The following is a 25,096-nucleotide window of genomic DNA, read 5'->3' on the forward strand; positions in this document are numbered from 1 at the left end:
GCTCTAAAGTGCTAAATAAAAAGTATAGTAACTGCCATAAATAGTAGACAGAGTTACAGGTTTGTTAGGAATATTTTTTTAAAAATTTAAATCGCGTCGTCGCACCATTTTAGACAAACTATCCTTACCAGAAACAATTCCCCCCTTTTTGGCCTTAATGCAAGAATTTCCTTGCAGACATTGCCAGTACACTTTTGGACTAAACACACCAACGTGTAGTGGGAGAACTTGTTTAAAGAAAAACGTCACCCCAGCAAATAGAAGTATTTTCATAAACTTGGGCTCTGGAGAGTTATTTCATGATTTCATATCGTGTGATTACCAAGAAACACGAATTGAAACTATTGTTCACCTCTGTTGTTCTAGCAGTGGTAGTTACTTCATTGGTCTTAACAGACATGAATATTTTTTTAGACGAACAATGAATATCCATAACTCTTAAGTCACGTCAGTGGTTGTTACCTTCAGATCAATAGCCATGAATACGAATTGTTCATCTAATCCATATACATATATGCTAAGACCCATGATCAGCAGTACTTCTAGAATAGAGATGGAATTTTTTTATTTGGTGTTACTGGGCAAGCTAACGAAATTTATGTTATATGAAATGTCAAATGACTCTCAAGAACGCAAACCTTTATTTTCTTGAGTGGTGTTCCCTTCTTGTCAGTGAATCGCAATCACCCACGACATTTGTTTATATATCTTTATCGTCGAGTTGTGTTTTATTAACTCTATCCAATGAAATGAATGATGGTGAAATAATCCAATAGTTTAATTGTCATTCAACTCTGCTCGTTCAAATTAGTTTATCTGTTTCACATGGTCCTGGAAAATGAAATAATCGGCAGACTCTTGTTAGTACAATTCACTCAATAGTAACCAACAACCAATTACATGTACTATTGAATGAACACACTTCCATTGTGATCAACAGAAATGAAATAGGTTTACGATATAAGACAAGATTTAATGAGAGAATAATACGTTCTGTGTCACTTTTGTAGTATTATTGACATCATCTAATTGTACGTCTTCACTTTCAATAAATCAATAAATGTAAAAGGTATAAACATCGCATATAGATATATACAATATAAACTTGATTATTCAAATACAAATGAGAATGTTTTCATGTATCAGTACAGTATTGTGGTTAATCAAGTTGTATTGTATAGCTATATGCATACCAATCCATCCATCTATCTCAGTGTCTGTCTGTCTGTCTGTCTGTCTGTCTGTCTGTCTGTCTGTCTGTCTGTCTGTCTGTCTGTCTGTCTGTCCGTCTGTCTATCTGTATGTATGTATGTATGTATGTATGTATGTATGTATGTATGTATGTATGTATGTATGTATGTATGTATGTATGTATGTATGTATGTATGTATGTATGTATGCATGTATGGATGGATGGATGGATGTATTTGTGTATGTATGTATGCCTTTCTGTCGATTGATCGATCGATCTATCTTTGTATTTGCGTGTATATTGCATAGATAGCTGGATAGATAGATAGATAGATAGATAGATAGATAGATAGATAGACAGATGGATAGCTGGATAGATAGACAGATAGATAGATAGATAGATAGATAGATAGATAGATAGATAGATAGATAGATAGATAGATAGATAGATAGATAGATAGATAGATAGATAGATAGATAGATAGATAGATAGATAGATAGATAGATAGATAGATAGATAGATAGATAGATAGATAGATAGATAGATAGATAGATAGATAGATAGATAGATAGATAGATAGATAGATAGATAGATAGATAGATAGATAGATAGATAGATAGATAGATAGATAGATAGATAGATAGATAGATAGATAGATAGATAGATAGATAGATAGATAGATAGATAGATAGATAGATAGATAGATAGATAGATAGATAGATAGATAGATAGATAGATAGATAGATAGATAGATAGATAGATAGATAGATAGATAGATAGGTTGGTTGGTTGGTTGGTTGGTTGATTTAACGTTTTAATTAATTAATTAATTAATTAATTAATTAATTAATTAATTAATTGATCGAGTGATTGGTTGATATGTTTATTTATAGAGATGTATAGATATGTAGAAAAGAAAGGCTAATTTAAAACAGACAGCAAGATATTTCATTTTAAGTTGATAACATTTATACTAAGGTTTGTAGTTCATAGTAAAGTGAATTGACTGTCATTTAAGTTGACATCTCTACTCTCTCGTTATCGATATCCCAGCATAAACAATAAAAACGCCAACGTAGCGATGAATCAAATATTGATTCTAAATAAGAACAGTAAAATGCTCAAAATTCACCCCTGATTCACTATGTTGTGGATCTGCTGGTATGCTGACGTAGGAGTCGTTACACCATATATGGGCAATATTTCCGTCACGTGGTACAGTATATCGCACGATGATGACGACTACTTTTACTGGATGTAGTAGGGGCGAGGTCAAAATTACAATATTTTTTTTTCAGAGGTTAACAACCTTGAACTTATCGAATAATAAATATTTCTGAATACGAAATATTTTCTTGTAAACGGCAGATGTCAAATTGATGTGAAAAAAATTGTACCAAATTGTGATGATCTGTACGTTCCTCTTTTACAAGGAATATTATTAATTTAGCGACTATATATTTATATATCTCTCCAATATTTTATTGAAGTCACGTGATCATATGCAAAGGATAGAATGTAGGCGGCTGTACTGTTATAACATTCGACTAAATCTATATATGGCGACGTAATTTGCATATTTGTCATATTCAATACAATAACATGAATAAGCTCTAACGTAAATACAGGCTTAATGGATGACTCGCTGTTATAATATTGTAGCATTCATCATAATAACAACAAAATATTGCTGGTAAAATTTTTATTTACAATAAATATAGGGTTGACAAAGTGAGTTTGGTTTCTTGCGAGGAGTCACGTTAAAATTTAAAGGGGATATCGTTGTCGAGTAATTATGCATATTGGTCCACGTATGTATTGGCTTTTATGGCGGGAAAGCGTGAAGGCTGTGACTGATATTACCATTTTTCAGCCCTGGGATGTTGTAGCTATGATCGGTGCGCTCTTTCGCTATCGAGCGCCGCCAAATTTCAACTGAAAACAGACATGGAAAGTGCTGATAGGCACACCCCACTGTACAATATCACACCTCTCCTTGATTGGTATGCTAGGAGGTTCCTTATTTTATAACTTCTTCAATAACCCATATTTCTTAACATTTTAAGCATAATAATTACCTTTAAATAATTTGTAACAAAAGTATGCGTAATAAGAACCAAAAATAAAGTTCTAAATGGTTGTATAAAAATGCACTAACAACTAAATTAAACATGTACTCTGAATAAAACACATTTCATTGTCAAAGTATCACTAACTTGGGTAGTTAGTTTGTATGAAGAGTTTTAATATGTAAATTTCTTTTGTTATACCTATTCAGATAAATCTTTATCTTTGGCAAAGTCATAACAGGTGAATGTATTTTCCTTAGTTTTGTAGAAAATATTTTGCATGTCTTTATACAAGAAAATCTGTTGACAAATTTTCTAAAATTGCTATCTCCTTCTATAATAAAGATTGATACCAGAACTGATGAAATGGGCATTGAGAAACTCATCAATGGCAATTCTACGCTTTGCAAATATCAAAATTTATTTTGCGAAACCATGTACACTGGTGAGATTTTCAATGAGATGATGTCCGACAGTACAAATCAGAGAGAATTGTGGGTAAAATATTGTACTGTATCCTCCTAATAAAGTTCTACGCACAACGTACATATGGGGGGGGGGGCACTACCACTTGTTTAGTAGGCATGTGCATCCCTGGTGCTGAGCCCCAGATTCTACCCCCTCCCCCATCGTGGGATGGTATTGCACCTTTGTGCGACTGATTTGCTCTTTGTAAATTTATGCAACGCGGCTCTGTAGTGATGTTTCATTTGAATCAAAGTTTCAAAGCTCAACAGATTAGCATATCGATAAGAAATATATCGGTTCGATCAACTTTGAAGGCATTTACAACATTTCATCCTGTTAATACTATGAATCGTGTCTTTGAAACATTAAAAAAACCCACAAATACTTTAAATGACACGCCACAAATTAACATAAATACCATGGACTTTATACTCACGCCATAATTATAATAGAAAATTTTCAATAGTAGTTTAAGCTTTATATTACATATTTAGGAATATTCCATCGGGACTTAATTCCCTAAAATACCTAAATGTTGAAGAATGTTAAAGATACCAAACCTTGTTTTTAATTTGTTTATTTATCTAAGACACCTTATCTAGGTATTAGAAATGGGATTTTTTAAAACATGAAGTGGAATCCATTTTGAACAACATGATATAAATGAATTTGTGTAAATCCCAGTGTCAATTTAGCTTCTGTTCCAAACAATTGCGTGCTGACCCATGATTTCTTTACTTGATATTAAACCCAGAAAGACTTGTTTGACATTTAAAATGTAGATTATAAGCAAAGTCTCGGGCTTTTTCACTTTCATTGTAGACTACGTTGATTGTCAAGGGAAATTAACGTGAAAGGCACAATAAGCCATTGAATCTAGGCTGTAATGTCTTTACAACCAAGAGTTGACTCGTCTAAATCATTCACATTGTATTTTATATGGATAATATATTAGGTACATCTGTCAAATAATTAATATTCAAAATACCAAATTCTGTCGGCATGGCAACCTTGAACATAAAGAATATACTGAATCCAGGGTCCCTCTGTTACGTCACTAAGGTGAATGACCTATTTCGTGAAGATTAAATCCTTGAGTCTGTAATTATGGTATGAGATGAAAGATATATAACTATATCATTCCTACAGTGTTTTCATTTTGAAACTGTAACATATGTGTTCGACTTGTGACTGTTGAAATGAAAAGATGTTACGAGTGTGGGCGTTCATGATTGTTGACAGCTGTAGTTGATGATAGGAAATTTCGTTACCTGCACGGGAAATCCGCTACAAAGATTGAATTCAAAGAGTACTCTATCACAGCGTATATACGTTATGTTCGTCTACATTCAGGAATACGTACTAATCCATAAAAAAAAACTTTGACTAAATATCATCATATTTATGTAATGTCATTCCATGCTTCCCATGTATTGTGATATACCTTTCCCCATTTTAATTTCGTTTGATTTTCATGTATATGTTTGTTTTCCAAGTCGCGGTGGTCTACATCCACCCGGTGAACATTCAGACAATTTGGCTGGTTTAGGTACTAGGTAATATAGGACATAGTCTCGAAGAATCACTTTATATGCGTATGCAAATATTTTGTGAAAAGGAAAAGGAATGCATATTATGCAAGTCCAGAGGTTGTTGCCCTTCATCTAAAAGGAGATACGTAATGTTGCAATCACGCTTTTCAATAGAAGCAACCGACCCATTTCTATTTTACATTGTGAGAGGGTCCTACATGAACAATGTGCTGAAGAGCTTTCTCGTAGCATACTTTACCACTCACCGGTGGCCTCTCTGTGACATTTCCAGGCAATCTTTCACTGAACAAATATGACCTCTCTTTTTATGACAAACAGTATGTATTTTGACAGTTTCTGAATGCATTATTACTTGCTGTGGAAAAGTAATAAACTATAACAAGCACGACTGTACTGGTGTCTCCAGAGACAAATACTGTCGATACGATTATTTCCCAGTTGTCTGTTATTACACACCTATTAACTGTCAAATGTGATTCACTTCCAGAGGTCAAATGTCAAAGGTGCTTGTTAGACTTGATTAATCAAGAAATGTAAAAGATTATTGTCAGTTTGAACCTAAAAATACATGTAACGACCACAAGGAGGCTATTACAGATTCGTGACTTCCAAGCGGCTGGTAAGTGTTCGACGCAAATTGACAGTCTGACGTGTCTGAAAATAACGCTAATAAGTTACATAAAAAACATAATTTCTATACTTTCCGCAACGCAAGAGGATAGACAGACAGACAGACAGACAGACAGACAGACAGACAGACATACATACATACATACATACATACATACATACATACATACATACATACATACATACATACATACATACATACATACATACATACATACAGAGGCAGGCAGAGACAGAGAAGGAGATACAGACAGACACAGATATATTTAACAAACAGGCCTGGAGAGGGGGGGGGGCTACCTCTCAACAATAATTGGAACTCGTTGTCTATCGTCAAATCATGGTAAATGTTTAGTATATTTAGTATTTTAATGCATAATAATATATGTTATAAGTATTCCAAAGAAAAATGACTTCTATAGGTGCAGTCAATTGGAACATGAACCAATCATGTAAAAATAAACATAAAATTAACTACTTAATGCAATTGAGTCTCGTCTCGACAGTGAAATATGGTGTAGGATCAAAAAAAAATTATTTCTAATCAACGGTAGCAATCTACCGAAGGATCAAAGGAAATTTGAGAGTAATCACTCATACCGTCATGTAGGTGTTCATCCATTTATTTTAAATTTCTCCCGTGTTTTATTACTTGAGCTTGTGGGTGTGGGTGTACGAGAAAAGTATTAAGTCAGAATCTGAATTTCCCCATTCCTGTCAAAGTATATGTACTACTGTATTTCCTACATTTCAGTTTCTGTACTCCTTTTATATAGACTTGTAAAGTTTCAGAGAACCCACAAATAAAAACAAAACAAAACAATCGGACAACTCAAAAGAAAGCCATATATGACATGATAGTACATCAACTCGGAATCTATGTACGCGTGATATATATATATATATATATATATATATATATATATATATATATATATATATATATATATATATATATATATATATATATAGTATATATATATATGTATGTATGTATGTATGTATGTATGTATGTATGTATGTATGTATGTATATATGTGTGTGTGTGTGTGTGTGTGTGTGTGTGTGTGTGTGTGTGTGTGTGTGTGTGTGTGTGTGTGATGGCTTGAACATTTTAGGGGCAAATATTGTCTTAAATTCAGTAGCCTCTTTACGGTAACACTTTAATAACAGACCCCTTCTCGTATTATTTTTCATTGCGTCAGTTGAATTAGATCACAATTGATAATTGTTTAATATTTGCATTATAAACTCTAAATAAATATGTTGCATTTATCGATAATATATCCCTCTTTATCATTTTGAAATATGTACTGGGATAAGGTATGATAAAACTGTACTATATATTATTGTGACGTATCTAAGTAACGACGCTGTATTGGGTTCAACAAGAAGAAAAAAGTGAAGTGTTTTTAACTCGTGTATGTTTTTTAATCTGACAGATGTTTATTTCCCAAAATGTAAGCATAAATGGAAAAATACTGTTTTTCTTAAGAATTTGGTTCTATCTATTCTTAATAAGTCTCTGTAAAGATTAACTAGGTATGATTGCATACACCTGTTCATCTGAAATGCAATCACTAATAAATTATTAAGATGTAATAATTAGTTTGTTATATGTCCTGACTTCCTTGTTGTATACAGATCAAGGACACTGCCTGACAACACCAGTTGTTGACGAGATTGATGGCTTGATCTTTGAGATTGTAATGTTAATTTTTACTAAAACCTTTACTGTAGCAGTAGTTTGAGAATACATCCCCTTCCCTCCCACCTACTGCTATCTACATGGTGACATAAAAAGTTCTACTTGATAGAGATATGTTGTTATACTTGACACATGTGTATCTGCCTACTTGATACAGGTATGTGTATCTGCCTACTTGATACAGGTATGTGTGTCGTTCTACTCGATACAGGCATGTGCATCTTCCTACTTGATACAGGTATGTGTGTCGTTCTACTCGATACAGGCATGTCACATGTTGTTCTATTGATACAGGTATGGGTGTCGTTCTACTCGATACAAGTATGTGTGTCGTTCTACTTGATACAGGTATGTGTCTCGTTCTACTTGATACAGGTATGTGTGTCGTTCTACTCGATACAGGCATGTGTTGTTCTATTGATACAATGTCGTTCTATGTGATGCAGACATGTAACATTTATCTGCAGTTATTCTGTCGTTCTACTTGAATATGTGTCGTTCTACTCGACACAGGTATGTGTTGTTCTACTTGATACATGTATGCATCGTTCTACTTGACACTGGTATGTGTCCTTACACTGTATATACTGTATTACTAGAAGGTATGTGTCCTTCTAGTGATGCGAGTATGTACTCGATATAATCGACTACTTGATGCAAGCAAGTGATAAATAGCTCTGTGATCGAGCTGAGTGGACAGACTACAATTCTACCCATAAATGCCTAGTGAAATATTTATTGGCTAGTATATATTTGAAAAGCGAAGCAATAAAGGCTCAAGAAACGTACTCTGGACAAAATTTGGCAAGGTCATGGATGTTACTTGTTTCAGCGCGGAGATACATAGGTATTACATGGTGACAGTCAGATTTGAAGGATTTACATGTTTATGTAAACGTTTTGTTGATATTTATTGGCATTACAACTGATTCTACTTGGAACTACCGAGGCTTTACAGTAATTTGAAAATGTCATTTTTCAAACCATAAATCTTACAATTCATGTGAAAACTGACATGACATACAGTATTTTACGACTACATACGATCATAGATTAAAACGTGAGTGATATGTATTGCTTTGGTCGAGCGATAACCTTGCAGGTAGATTTCTTTCAATTGTATCTCAGTTCGTCTGACTTTTTGACGACAGAATCGTCACTTTTTTGTAGTAATTTTTTGTTGTTGCTTTATTTCTTCATTTTAGACCAAAATCCTACTTATAATTCCCGTGTATAAATTCATGCACAATTTTAGCTGTACTTCGGCGTAATTTTTTTAAATAAAAAAAGCCTTTGGATGTTGTTTCTCAGTGTCTGTGAGTAAATGGTAGCGTGGGACGATACAAAACGTCTCAGAGTGGATCGATAACACTCGACTAAAAGTACAAGACTATACATTAGACATGTCTGAGTTCATGACGTCATAGGGCAGCTGTGTGTCGTCTCCGTTAAATTATTACTTTGGCATTTTATTAAGGATTTATTTTAGTAGCCATGTATTTTGTCATGACATTTGATCTTGATGTGAGTTGTCGTAGAGTCACATTAAAATTATCATTATTATGGAAAGATTTCTGTCGTTTCAAGTAGCCATGCATAATACATGTATAACATGGCACAGGGACTATCACATTTCAGTAATTGCATATTATGGTTAGAGTCTGTGTTAACTTTAATTTTTATGTGAATTTGAAAAATGTTTGAATTTATAGTAATTAGTATGGTGCATGCTTTTTCAAAACGCTTTTGGTTATACCGCAGTACACCTTTCAACCCTGGCACAGACCTATCTCGGAACAACGGCCCTTTATAACTTGCTGAACTCTCAGTGTATTTCAATGTCTCGATTTTTTTCACCTTTCGGACAATCAAAAACCATTATTTTCTAAACATTACAAGTATCACGCGAACATACGTCGCTTTAATGCATACGAGACCTTGCGGGGTCTATACACACTAATACAATGTTGCCCTTGACAACAACCCACTGTGACATGGTTTGAGTTTATTAGTGAAAATAAGAGATGGCGATGTGGTTGTAATATTAGAGTTGTACATATTGTATTATCCCCTACCTGTATGGCTGTAGTGTACGTGAGTCGATTCTGTTGTCACTACGGGGGTCGAGCAGCAACAGACAAAAATCGAGTCACGGACGAATTGTTGCAAGCCATGCAAGCAGGGCTACACGTGTGGCATGAACATCTAGGCTTTTAGGGCACATTGCCTTTGACTACACTTACATAGAGGCCAGGATGGGGTCAGGGGTTACCACGCATGACAAGAATGTAACAATTACTAAAATATTTTACCTACAAGAAAATATTCTCCTGTTACTTATTAACGAGATTGACTTGATCAACTCAAATGAACTAAGTAAAGATTTCAAATTATAACACAGATATGTACGCATTTACTTTATTTTATCCCGAAAATGTTCATCGTGATTTGCCCAGGGACAGGATCCTAATCGTAGAAATAGTGTATAAATAAAAGATTAAGATATTAATATTTCGTTTGTCGATCTTGGAAGAGAGTTCGTGGTCAAGAATTATTTTTTTTTAAAGTTATGAATACACATGCTTCCATGTAGCCATTTGTCAAAATAGAATAAAACAGACTGACCGTCCACCCCAATCATGCTAAGACTATGTTTTACTACCAGAGCTGTACCACAAAGTGTGTGTGTGTGTATATACCGGTATATATATCATATATCATATATCATCCATACCGATATCACATATCAATTACTTATATATGCCTAGCATATCTGCAGACTTGAAAACGGCTATCGCTACACTATTCCGATATTTTGAATTTTGGTTACGTTGGGAATATTGTAGCGATAGCCGTTCTCAAGTCTACAGGTAGGTTAATATATGCCTGTGTCTGTATGCGTTTGTGTCTGCCTGTGTGTCTGTGTCTGTCTGTCTGTCTGTCTGTCTGTCTGTCTGTCTGTCTGACTGTCTATCTGTCTGTCTCTCTGTCTGCCTGTCTGTCTGTGTGTGTGAGTGAGTGAGTGAGTGAGTGAGTGAGTGACTGTGAGTGAGAGAGTGAGTGAGTGAGTGAGTGAGTGAGTGAGTGAGTGAGTGAGTGAGTGAGTGAGTGAGTGAGTGAATGAGTGAGTGAGTGAGTGAGTGAGTGAGTGAGTGAGTGAGTGAGTGAGTGAGTGAGTGAGTGAGTGAGTGAATGAGTGAGTGAGTGAGTGAGTGAGTGAGTGAGTGAGTGAGTGATTGAGGAACTAACTGAGTGTTTGTAACATATGACTTATATGTCATAATTGCAAGTTTACAAACTTTAGTCGACTAGCCAAACTTGCTTACTTATTGCATTACTACTTGAGTGTTCTTATGACGAAATGTAGACTAGTAGCAAACATTTCAATGATGCATGTTATCATCAACGACCAGGGCAGCAGTAACACACTTCACAAGGACACAACAGCTGTCATTTACATTAATATGAATTTTACTAATATTTTGTATTACAATGTAACAGACATCGAAACCTTGACGAGCTTAAAATGAATCACTAGATGTGTATTAATGATTGTTTTCTCTTGAATTAGATAAAAAAATTTTATAAAAACAACGATAGAAAAATAATTAAGTTGCTTTCATGTGGTGATTGCAACAAGTTGCTGTGGGGTTATATAACATGTAAGAAAACTAGAAATTTCTATCCAGATCGATAGCCGTCACATGACAGTCACATGACTTTCATGTCCGCTACCACCGCGGCCTTACCAATGGTACCACATGTTCAGTTCCATTGTAGTCACTTCGTTATGCTAGGTGTGGTTATTCAAATATGTTTAAAATGTTATGTAATCATAATTTCAAAACGTTTTGTAAAATTAGTACCTGATTGTGATATCAAAATATTTTCATCACCGCATATAATTTCTTTGGAATTATAAATCTGCACAGATAGGTCTTCATCATAAGATCATAGCTATTATTATACATTTTGTACTTAGTGTTTACTTTGTTTTGTGTGTATTTTTTGACCATAGTTTATGTACATGTATATATTTCAAACTGAATTCTGTGTCAAATAAAATATACTGTACCGTACTAAAGCCGATAATACAATGTATGACAAATATGACCAGATATGCAGAGTCGTTAGGAAATACATAAAACTACGCGTACAATTTGAAACATTAAAAAAGTGATACTTGAAAACCACATAGTGTTTATCTTTGTTGAGAATCTTTTCATCACATTTGTTTGTGTTCTGTATTATGGAAGTTATCAAATATATACATTACAAACAATTTTTTTTAAATGTTAACCTTTAACAAGCATGGAATGTTCTCTGAATGACAACCATGGGAACCCGTATCTATGGAAACGAGATGGAGTCGCCAGAGGTTTGATATACTATGTGTGTTATTTTCAATAAGAGTTCAAATTCAAACGGGGACCAGGCATATACCCTCCCCCCTGTCTGTCTGTCTGTCTATCTGTCTGTCTGTCTGTCTGTCTGTCTGTCTCTCTGTCTGTCTGTCTGTCTGTCCCTCTCCCTCTCTCTCTCTATTTGTTACCCCAACAGTATGCATCGTTCATTTGCCTTTCGTAGTTTGATGACGACATTCTTTTACTATAAGATATTGACGCATTCCTCAAAGTCATTGATTTTTTTAAAGAGGCGTACCAGGACCCGATAATCCCTGACAAATCTTCACAATATAAACACTAACATCACAGCTCTGTTTTGACCTTTCACCTTTTATATCTACTGACAGTAAGTGTTACTATATTAAATAGATTTATACAGTTATGCAAATTACTTCGAGAGCAATGTAATGGCTAATTTGGAAAGCTGTCATTTAACATCACAGTCCATGACAGAATGCAGATTGACTGATGGTGGATTGAATTCCCGGTTTGCCTCACACAGGAAATGATTCATTTCAATTCATTAACTCACATTTCAATATGTCTATATTCGTACAGGTAGTAAAAAGTGACAGTGCGATGGTGGGTTGACATTGGTACGGCGCGTGACGCATTTTGAGTCGCAGGTGCATTCATACAAAATACATTTTTTGTTCGCGAAAGGCATTGTGGTCTTACGTACACAGTCCAAAATAGAAGTAGGAAAATAAATATGTCAAACCGCCTATACATCAATATGATATTATTAGAGAACTTAAACAATGGATGTATTGTACTGGATTCACAACACATTAACTTATTTTACACTAAGCGTGATCCCGCCAAAATTTTCCGAGTCAGAAATTCTTCTGTTTTTCGCAACTTTTTAGAAAAAGTGAAATTTATTTTAGTTGGAGTGGGAGAAATAGTCCCAAAATCGTTAAATAACGTGTTAAAATTGAATTATTTTACCGTTTTCCTTTAATTTTCAAAATGGATTCTTCACAGAGTCATATATAATCTCGTTGCAGTTTAGGGGTTACTGTCGAGTGACACGAACTTATGGCTGTTATGACTCTTAAAATAATACAGCAAACGGCGCTTTTCTAATGTTTCTCAACTACCCATCTGTTGTTAGCTTTATTTGTGACCCCGTTTTGTTCTCAAATAGCAAACATTTATCAAACAGAAATGGTGTCCAATAACACCAAGTACTAGAGTGTGTGTTCCACGTAGAACGTTTTGTCCCAACCACTGTACTAGAACATGTAAGTCATACCAGCACGAATTTGGATAATTTGCATACTGGGTCAAGAGGGGATACAACAAAGAGGCCCAGTGTGAGATATAACCCTGGATATCATATATTAATCACATATTTCCTATAATAGATGTTTCATGACCTTTCCCCAATTCTCAATGCAATCTCCGAGATTACATAGTGAGGTTATGACCTCCCAATTTGTCGGTAAACGTGACAACCGCTTTTTCAATATTGCTATCCACCGACGTTAAACTAATTACAGCAATTGCGCAAATCAGGACTGTTAAAACATATATCTCGAAATTTACAACAACATTGAAACGTATTTATTGACAAAACATGAAATGATATATCTGAATAGATGCATATCATATTTATCTATCAAACATTTGTAATTGGAGGAAATATTATGTTTACATATAAGTAATGATGACATTTATATTTTCAAACAATATGAAACATTATTTGCATAATGTATTACGATAATCTAATATGTCAGGCGACGAGGAATTTTTAATTATAGCGAAACAAAACAGTGAAAATAATTATAGATAACAATATACATGTATTGTTTTTTATGTACATTGTATGAATGACTTAAAATTAATGTATGCGTGACAACATTTCGAATGCGAATGGATTTCTGAAACATAGGTGATTTTTTATCAGACTGGAAAAGTGTAGCCGTGAATATCTTCTCCACTCTTCACTGAAAGCGTCTTATATCTTAATTAGATATAAATTGTGCGTGAGTTGCTTCTTTACTCAAAGTGAGATATCATTTGACAAGATGGTGATAAGACTATAGATGACACAGAGAAGACAAGACAAGATAATTCGTTATCTATCTAAACGTATCTCTACTCAGCAGACGCACAATAGTTAAATATTAAAAGACTTGTAAATGCTTTCATTAAGAACACGCCTACTAATCATACATATTTTATTTGTGACTCTTTTCATCGGTACGCTTTAAAACCATTGATTGAGTGTCAGACAGTCGATGTACACTGAAGTAGGATGCACTAAAATGTAAAACATGTTCTTGCCTGTCATTTTTTCAGTCAGACTTAACATGAATCGTTGTATACACAAAATAACTATTGGCGCTCACATAAAACTTAAATAACACGCTTTCAACTTTGAAATTGTCCGAGGCGCAATCACCTTAGTTAGGTATCTGAGGTTAGGTATAAAAGGTTAACCTCTTAATTAGATACGTATTTCAAATACGAGACTCATTATTTACAGATATTCAAATCATTAGTCATTCTAATAAGTATACTTGTTTTAATTTGTAGTATTTTACTATTAATGCATTCACTTACATAAATATAATATATATTAATAGGGCAATATTCAGAACATGCAACTTAAACATATGAAATAGGGCAACTTCTCTACCAGCACGACGTATCCCTTGTATAGTATATCGCTCCCCCCGCCCCTCCCCCTTAACCCGAATGTCAAATTACTAGGAACCAAACGGTCAAGGTCATGAACGCGGGTTTATCAGAGGTGCTACTGTCTTTTCATAAAACGCGAAAGGGCAACATAGAATTGTGAACTGACGGTCCATTCATCGTACACCAAGAAAGGGTCCGCCGTGTTGAGTACATGTACTATGCTGTTATTTGCATATTCACCGTGAACAATGCACCGTTGTTCAAAGGAAATTGCACTAATATAGGTGTGTTTCCTATGACCATGGCAATTTACAATTTTACCATATTTATGTCCTACTCTCAATAACCCTTGAATAGAAATTCCCCGTGTAATCTGTTCTGTATTTTTCACTCAAAGCCGGTGGGAAACGATGCCATATAATTACATAGGGGCATTTCTTGCTCGGAGATACATTATGTGGTAGACTGTCGTATTACTATTACAAGCCCCGTGTAGTACTATACATTGACATATGTTAATGATACTCACAAGAAGTCTAGGTGTGTCTGTCATACATACTTTCATTTCAGATTTTAGAATTATCCATGTCTTACCTTGAAGCCCTGACGACTGATACACCGTGTATGTCGTATCGTGCAGTTCAATACAGACGGTGTGTATATACGAGAACAAACAGCGACAACAGCACTTAATGGTTATAGAAAGTGGTCCAACTTAAAACTAGCACAGACCGACAATAATGTTATTACTTGTCTCCGCTACGATTAGTACACTCCAATTTGAACAATCGCAATCCCCGTATACTCTTGACGGAATCTTCAAACTGGTGAAATTGTAGACCGTATTCTTTCCATTTTGTCGTATTTTCTTGTTTTCCCTGTGAAATGACAATGTCCTCGAATCGACGTCAATGACAGGCCTAGGCTAGCGCATTGTATGCTTGTTAAAACCTATTGTAATACGATGCCACGCATTTACAGCTTTACCCTGTGACAATTATAGGGGGCGCACTGCTAAGTAACAGGTGTTACGATCAATAAGCCTTATTCACTTTTATTTAATCAATAATTCCTCATTTGCATATTCCTTATTTGCGTGTATTGAAATGCTACGTCACTGGGTCATTAGTCTATGCCTTTAAATACATATCAACTAATTGGTGTTTTTCCCCATAATTGACACAAATTCTTCCTCTGGCCACGATCACGTTCTCATTAAAATGAATTTTCATTCAACATCCGGTATAGTTTGTAATTTCTAAGGGAGAATATATTATCATAACCATTATTATGACTAGAATATGAATAGAATAGAATATAACTTTATTGTCCATTTACGGAAATTTTCCTTTCGCTTCACCAAAATATAAAAGGCACATTAAAATACATATACACTTTAAAATAATTACAGTAACAAACACAGTTACAATCTTACAATAAAAGTATTCTTCGAATTCAGTGTAGATCTTTAAAACAAAAATTATTCATAAAGACTGACAATTATGTATAGCGTTACATTGAACTGAAACGTAATAAAACGTGCGAAAGTGTTTGAATCAACTCAAGCTGTATGTACTCGACACTTCGTTATCGAGTTATACACCAAATACTACCGGAGTTCATATGTCCTGTCTCAGATTAATACCAGTAAATGACACTTTTCTATCAGTATTTTCTATACAATATTTACGACATATCATCAGGCGAATGGAGTTGTATCGTCCACGTGAATACATATATGACTTTAATGTGATACAAGTTGAGTTTAGAAACTTTTCATACCCATTCTGAAAATACTGACATAAAACCGCCATTGAATTTGATTCAATCGACGACGACGACGACGACGACGACGACGACGATGATGATGATGATGATGATGATGATGATGATGATGATGATGATGATGATGATGATGATGATGATGATGATGATGATGATGATGATGATGATGATGATGATGATGATGATGATGATGATGATGATGATGATGATGATGATGATGATGATGAACAGCAATATCAAACTCCGGATTTATACGATGCTTCGTGGTAACATGGAGGTAGGCTCCTTCCTACCATGGATCCATTATTGAGACCTTCTCAATAATAGATCCATGTTCCTACCTACCTCCATGGTGAACATGAAGGAACATGGAGAAGGAACATGAGCATAGTGAACATATGGTGAACATGGAACATGATATGGGGTAGGCATAGGTCACAGTTCAATCGTTTGCAGCGCCCTCAGAGGCTGCTCTGGAGCTAGGGCGATACAAAATGGCGGAGTTCAGTCATGTAGGGCTGGTCGCTCTCTTTTTGGTTTTGGGTTTTGTTACTTTTAGAGACCTTACACAACCCACAAATGTTGTTGATGCAGAGCAAGACTTCTCTACTGCCAAAAAACTGAGACATTTTGGCGGTCCCGTCGTCAAATTTATGTACTGGTGAGTTTAAATTCATTAAACATACAATCGTTTTGTCCGATGTCGATTTAGTTTTGTTGCCGAGTCATGTGGTTGTTAATTTGCGTTATCCAAATAGGTAATATACGTTGGACCCGTGTGGTCAATCGGTAAATTGGGAACAAATTCAACGTTTCCAATGTCGAATTTAGTCGTTTTCCCGTTTCTTTTTACGGAAATGTGCCTTCGTTTTTGTGGATTTGAATCCTCGATCATGTGATGACCTAAATGTACGCAATGGACCATGGCATAAAACGCAGACACTGAGTGATATATTGTTTTGAACATAAACCTCACGTAGTACACTCCATAAATGGTTTCCTGTATGGTCAACAATCACAATCAAACCCTAACACCGCTCTCAACCCAACAAAGAATATTCCTTTCTGGACATGTTCTCTGTAGGCCACGTACTGATTGTTTGTTATGTTGAAACACAAAGGAATATTCTGAGCTTTAGAGCCAAATACATTTACAAATGTATGATGAACTGGACAGTTGACTGCTTGTTGACCAGATTGAAATTAGATTTAGTATATACACTTATGTATACAGTATGTGCTTTTCATAAGTATGGTTTCAAAGATGTTTATATATTGTTTATTGTGCCAACATGTGAGTATATTTGTTTGTGAGCAGAATAGAAAGTGTAGGATACTGAACACAGTACAACATGGATGTACTGGGGGAGAGTACAACACATGTATTTAATAATAGTTCATAGACCCTAATGAGTAGGCATAGGGGAGGGTGTGTGATTAGTTCAAGGGTTAGTATGCTACAATGGTGGTTAGAGACAGGGTATTGTTTACATTGGGTGAAGGGTGGTGTTCTTTGCCCTGTAGACATAGTCACTAAACAAATGACCATGAGGTACTAAGTTCAACTTAACTTTCTTACTGATCTACCTAACCAAATTGTATTTCCCCTTCTCGACTACATTTCACTATGAGGTAAGCTGAGGTGTGCATCAGTGTACACTGCATGTTGGTGTTGCAGTTTTAGTGGGCTTACCCCCAAAAAGGAAAGGACAGAGAGAGTTGTCCAGGCCTGGTTAGTAGTATTGTTGGTTGGTTGGTTTATTCATACCACAGATAAGGTTTGTATGGTAGAATGGACCATTTACATCTAACAATATTTTTGTTATTTCTACAGTATTTCCTGAGGATACCGACGCCTCTATGAAGAATATTCTAATATTCTGAGGCAAAAGTACCCTGGTGTACAAATTGAAGGGATTAATTTCCCACCCCATCCTATCAAGCAATATCTTGCAAACTTCATAAGTATGATCAAACTTGCCGCCATTGTGATGGTTGTAGCTGGAATTGATCCCTTTCCCTTGTTGCAGAGAGCTACACCACAGTGGTGGACATATGCCACACAAAACAAGGTAAACTTTCTGTTACAATCCTAAATTTTCACTGTTATGTCATAAAACATTGTCAGGGGTGACTATCTGATGGGCTGTGTCGTGGACCATGTCACGGTTTCACTGTCACGTCACATCAAACATCATCTGGGTGACATCTGATGGGCTACATGTATGTCATGTGCCATACTCAAGTCACATCAAACAAGTAGGAGTGAACATTTTTTGACCGAGTGTAGAAATTTTTATTTCTAATAAGTAATCTAGAGTCGGAGAACATTCATTCAAGTTGAAACATTTACATGTGAAGTTTAGTTCTTTCACTTTCAGAGACAGTTGGGTAAAACCATTAGTGGTTGCAAAGTTGTTGTATTGTATAGTAGATATTACCTATACTTTACTACACATGCATAATAATAACAGTTTACTGTAGTATATTAACAACTTCACAAAAGTGTCTACCAAATACTTTCTGTTTAGTACACCATGTAACTTAGTCTAAGCAGATTATTAAGAGAGAAGTCTTTCCACCTACCTACCTGCCAGAGAGAACTTCTGATTTATGTAGTCCTAACGTGTTACAGTTTGTATAAACTTGTTATTATTATATACTTTATTGTCATGCTAAATTTACATGAAATTCAATGTACATTGGTAGGGGGAAAGGGAAGAACAGACTAATAAAGCTTCCTTTGCAACAATGAGACAGGAAATATAATTATTTAGGTCTCTTTGTCTACAAAATGTACTAAATTTAGAATGCATCACTATATGTTTGATTATATAATGATTTAAATACATTATTTATATGCATTTAGATTCAAACCTTGGATGGGGTGGGGAGATTCAAACCTTAGGTGGGGTGGGGAGATTCAAACATTGGGTGAGGTGGGGCTATTCAAAACTTAGGTGGGGTTGGGAGATTCAAAACTTAGGTGGGGTGGGGTGATTCAAACCTTGGGTGAGGTGGGGAGATTCAAATCTTAGGTGGGGTGGGGTGATTCAAAACTTGTGGGGTTGGGGAGATTCAAACCTTAGGTGGGGTCGGGAGATTCAAAACTTAGGTGGGGTCGGGAGATTCAAAACTTAGGTGGGGTGGGGAGATTCAAACCTTAGGTGGGGTGGGGAGATTCAAACCTTAGGTGGGGTGGGGGAGATTCAAAACTTAGGTGGGGTGGGGAGATTCAAACCTTAGGTGGGGTCGGGAGATTCAAACCTTAGGTGGGGTCGGGAGATTCAAACCTTAGGTGGGGTCGGGAGATTCAAACCTTAGGTGGGGTGGGGAGATTCAAACCTTAGGTGGGGTGGGGAGATTCAAACCTTAGGTGGGGTGGGGAGATTCAAACCTTAGGTGGGGTCGGGAGATTCAAACCTTAGGTGGGGTCGGGAGATTCAAACCTTAGGTGGGGTCGGGAGATTCAAACCTTAGGTGGGGTCAGGAGATTCAAACCTTAGGTGGAGTGGGGAGATTCAAACCTTAGGTGGGGTGGGGAGATTCAAACCTTAGGTGGAGTGGGGAGATTCAAACCTTAGGTGGGGTGGGGAGATTCAAACCTTAGGTGGAGTGGGGAGATTCAAACCTTAGGTGGGGTGGGGAGATTCAAACCTTAGGTGGGGTCGGGAGATTCAAACCTTAGGTGGGGGTCTTGACAAGTAAATAAATAAGGATAAACACTTTTAAGTGAAAGGACACCTTGTAAATTCACTTAGTTTAATAATAGACCCTCCAGATGGTCTATGGTTTAATAACACCTTGGATGTTAGAATGAGATAAAATGCACTGTTTTCATTCACTTTCACTTATCAGTATGAAGCTGTCATCAATCAGAACTTAGGCAGAAAGATAAATCACAACAAATTCATGACCTGTATCTCTTTTCTCTCTCTCTCTCTCTTGGTTTATAGTTGTATGCATGTTTAATGTTGTTTTTCATCACCAATTTTCTGGAGACACAATTAATATCCACAGGAGCCTTTGAAATTTCATTTAACGGTAAGATATTTATATTATCAATAAATCCTACTAAACTATCATACTTCACAGCTATACTAAGGTGTCAGCAGTCTGGCATCACCAACTCTGAATTCCTGATAGAAACATTGTTACGTGTCAGCAATTCTTTAGTTTTGTTCACAGACAGTTAAGCTTGGTCAAAATCTACATGCTGAAAAAAATGATTCTTTTGTATTGTTCACAGACATGCAAATTTGGTCAAAATGTACATGTTCAAATTATTATTTTGGTTTGTTGACAGATGTGCAAGTGTGGTCCAAATTAGAGTCAGGAAGAGTCCCACAACCCAATGAATTATTCCAAATCTTGGACAACCAGTTAAATATGAACTTCAGATCAAGTTAAAAGATGTGATCAGGATAAAAAGAAGAAGAAGAGTAGTATGGTAAGTAAGATGTGCGGAGGTAACGTGTTCATCTTTTATGTAACCCTCCGGGGATAAATGGAGGTATGTTCCGTTATTCGAATAAAGAAAGACTATACTATACTATTATTATCACACTAACTTGAGTCTTAGATATTATTTCTCGATATTTTTCTTCATTCGGCCAAGGAAAATACAAGTAACCTGAGGGGCTTTGTTAATATGAGTCGCAAGACAAGTAATGACAAACCCTTAGGTCATGAATATTTTCCGGCTGAATGATAAGAATATTGGGGAATAATATGATTATACCTCCGCAAGCATGATTCGTGCAAAAATAATGGCGATTTAGAATGTTTTGATTGATATGTTGAGTACTGCAGAACCAGTGACATAGACAGGGGTTGTTGTGATGTAGAACCACAGAACCAGTGGCACAGACACAGGTTGTTGTGATGTAGAACCACAGAACCAGTGACATAGACACAGGTTGTTGTGATGTAGAACCACAGAACCAGTGACATAGACACAGGTTATTGTGATGTAGAACCACAGAACCAGTGACATAGACACAGGTTGTTGTGATGTAGAACCACAGAACCAGTGACATAGACACAGGTTATTGTGATGTAGAACCACAGAACCAGTGACATAGACACAGGTTATTGTGATGTAGAACCACAGAACCAGTGACATAGACACAGGTTATTGTGATGTAGAACCACAGAACCAGTGACATAGACACAGGTTATTGTGATGTAGAACCACAGAACCAGTGACATAGACACAGGTTATTGTGATGTAGAACCACAGAACCAGTGACATAGACACAGGTTATTGTGATGTAGAACCACAGAACCAGTGACATAGACACAGGTTGTTGTGATGTAGAACCACAGAATCAGTGACATAGACAGGGGTTGTGGTGACATAAAACAACCAGGGTATATATCCATATTTTGTGAAAAAATACCAGTGAAATAATGTCTAGCACTCTAACCTATGTACCATACACACATTTGTCAATTTAGGTTCTTTGTGTATTATCGGACAATGCAGTTGATAATATTCAAGGGGGAAATTATATTTATATTTTAAAATATGTCTATTTCATTTAAATTCACTACTTTCATGACAACTTTGTGACTCACATTCGTGTAGAACGAGAAAATTTGACATCTCTTCAATGTCTTAGTTCACTTAGGAAGCCAATATAATAGGAAATCTTTGTACTTGGAAGAGATACTGTGACAATTTGCTGGCATGGTTACGATTCGATGTAAAATTATTCAAAAATACAAGTAACACTGAAGTAAAGCACTTTCTCTTTGTGCTACACTCATTTATAGCATTCATATCAAGTGTAAAAGTATACTGTTTCAGTTGGTTTATTTACAAGCCTAGCATGTGGCCTTTCTAATGTGGTCAATTAGCAAATGAAACAGTATACTTTTACACTTGATATGAATGCTATAAATTATTATGGTACATACAGAAAACGCTTTACTTTGGTGTTATAGGTTGTAAAACCTGACATACTACTTCAAAGGACATGAAAGTCAATATTTTTTTTCAATTTTCCATGTATTTTTCTGTAGGTAGATTGCTGAGATACCAGATTCTGTCAACCATTTGTGAGATGTCGAGCGAAATGGACAGTTTATGAAAGTGTGTACAGAAAACAGTTGGAACTGTGTGTGCAGACTGGATGCCTATGGCGTGTTTATTTCATGAAGTGCAACTAACAACCGATTGACAGGACCTGGAACTACCAATGTACCAAACTACAAGAAAGAAAGAAATCTGCAGAAAGGGTTGCTAACTTTAGGGGGGAGGGGGGAGGGGGTTTGAATACAAAGATTATTTACACATTTATTAAGGAAATATATGTTTCAGGAAGATTTTCAGGATTTTAGACAAGCTGTATTAATGTAGCCATATGGATGAGGATAGGGTATTCATTTTGGATTTTTAATTTATAAAACAATTTTATCATGACTTCCTGCTTGACAAATCAACATGAAACAACATATTTCAAGTCCTTGTTTGTAACTCAAAAGCTTAATAAATGTGTAAAATCTTTGTTACTGTACATACAATAACAAACTTTTTGCACACATTTTAGGTTTTTGTAACATATTGCGTTACAAGCAAGGACTTGAAATATGTTGTTTCATGTTGATTTGTCAAGCAGGATTATAAATTAAAAATCCAAAATAAATACCCAATCCTCATCCATATGGCCACTTTAATGTTAAATATTGGGAGGGGGAGGGGGGATGGGATGGGGGAGGGGGTTATCCTAATATTATTTGGAATGAGATTGATGTCATACGTGTATCATGGCCAGGGCCCTGGTAAGAATTTCATATAGCTTACTGGTTGCCTAGCAACTGTTTGATATCTGTTAGTAGTAGAAATAGACATGATGAACACAAAATGTGCATATAAATGCTGTAGATTTGAAGGAATAAGAATTATGCACATTTCAAGTATTTTTGAACTCTATGTAGATAACACTACAGGGTTAGTAGTTTCTTGAAAAGTCTGTTAAAGTCAAAAAATTCCTGGAAAGATTAAATTTGAATTCTGGAAAATGAGAGAAAGTTATCAAATTATCTGGCACAGAATGATGACAATTTCCAATGCTGACTTTGTGTTTCAGTATATCAAAGTTGTAGCAAGTTAAGTTTGTGAAATGCACTACAACATACTCTACAGAAAAGACAGGAGTTGTCCACAGATAAACCTCATATTCTACAGAAAAGACAGTTGTCAACCTCATACTCTACAGAAAAGACCAAAGTTGTCAACCTCATACTCTACAGAAAATATAGTTGTCAACCTCATACTCTACAGAAAAGACCGAAGTTGTCAACCTCATACTCTACAGAAAAGACCGAAGTTGTCAACCTCATACTCTACAGAAAAGACCGGCGTTGTCAACCTCATACTCTACAGAAAAGACTGGAGTTGTCAACCTCATACTCTACAGAAAGACCAAAGTTGTCAACCTCATACTCTACAGAAAAGACTGGAGTTGTCAACCTCATACTCTACAGAAAAGACCGGCTTTGTCAACCTCATACTCTACAGAAAAGATAGTTGTCAACCTCATACTCTACAGAAAAGACCGGCTTTGTCAATCTCATACTCTACAGAAAAGACTGGAGTTGTCAACCTCATACTCTACAGAAAGACAGGAGTTGTCTAAAATTAAACCTCCTAAAATGACTTGAAAACTCCATGAATTTATCTAATTGTACTATATCAACTCCAAAAAGACAGTAAGGTAATGTTAATGTGGATGATTCCCCCAACAATCAGTGTCAGAAATTAATCTACACAGAACTATTTCATCACCACAACAAACAGTTAAGTTAACATGGAAATGAGTATTGAAATGTACTGGAAAACTTACAGGAAACATTCACAAAACATTAAACAAAGATATGTTTAATAAAAACTAATCTAGTGAAGTCATTCTACAAAGTGTGTATTTGTGTCTCTTGTGTTTTCTGGGAACATTCCTTTGGGTGGGGTGGGGAGGTGTTAAAATGTGCAGAGGTCCTCCGTATAAAGCTCTTTTGTGTAGTGTTATAAATTTGAAAAAATATATTAAAATTAAAGGGGTGAAAATGAAAATTAGAGAATTGCATTAGAACTGTTCTGAGACAATACAGCAGATGTTAGTATTTGTGTTTGTTGTGTAATGTCACATCACATTATTACTTGAGTTAAACAATTGAAGTGACATAAAGCTGAGTTTAGAAGGTTTGTCTTGGGTGGAATACACACTTAAAACTTCAATTGAATTGTAGAATAGTGTCAGTGCATACCTTTGATGACATCAGATATTGTCATGCATCATTGGCACGATTGATGGCATAATATGACTCCAATGACGTATGAGTGCAAGTGTGGCCTACTCTGAGTATTTGCACAAGAAATTGCCATGTAGTGAGTGAGTGAAAGAGCAGCAGAAAACACTGCAAGCATGATACCTCCAAGTACCCACACTGGCACTTGTGTGATATTCGGTTATATTATTGTTACATATGTTGAGCTGAAATGGCAAAATTTGATTTTGTTAAAATCATACTATACTATACGATCACTGGACAAGGAATGATTGCACACTCATTTACATACACTTTGCATATGTGAATGCAGTAATGTTTTCAGTATTTCTCTGCATTGCAAGTAC

The 25,096-nt window shown here is 35.6% G+C and overlaps 2 protein-coding genes across 2 annotated transcripts in view; one reads left to right on the forward strand and one right to left on the reverse strand.

The window, feature by feature from the left end:
* Nucleotides 1-15,611, reverse strand: part of LOC144442223 (MFS-type transporter SLC18B1-like) — a 32,746-nt gene extending 17,135 nt beyond the window's left edge. The window contains exon 1 of the mRNA XM_078131503.1: nucleotides 15,270-15,611. The gene's annotated coding sequence lies outside the window, so the exon portion shown is untranslated. The remainder of the gene's footprint in view (nucleotides 1-15,269) is intronic.
* A 1,343-nt stretch (nucleotides 15,612-16,954) lies between these two features.
* Nucleotides 16,955-22,895, forward strand: LOC144442546 (selenoprotein T2-like). Its single transcript, XM_078131921.1, has 5 exons — nucleotides 16,955-17,121; nucleotides 18,295-18,532; nucleotides 20,417-20,504; nucleotides 20,767-20,910; nucleotides 22,488-22,895. The coding sequence occupies exons 1-4, from the start codon at nucleotides 16,955-16,957 to the stop codon at nucleotides 20,868-20,870; spliced, it is 597 nt and encodes a 198-aa protein (XP_077988047.1). The 3' UTR covers nucleotides 20,871-20,910; nucleotides 22,488-22,895.
* The last annotated feature ends 2,201 nt before the right edge of the window (nucleotides 22,896-25,096 follow it).

This window comes from Glandiceps talaboti, chromosome 11 (genome assembly GCF_964340395.1).
Source record: "Glandiceps talaboti chromosome 11, keGlaTala1.1, whole genome shotgun sequence".
In the NCBI taxonomy this organism is placed as follows: Eukaryota; Metazoa; Hemichordata; class Enteropneusta; family Spengelidae; genus Glandiceps; species Glandiceps talaboti.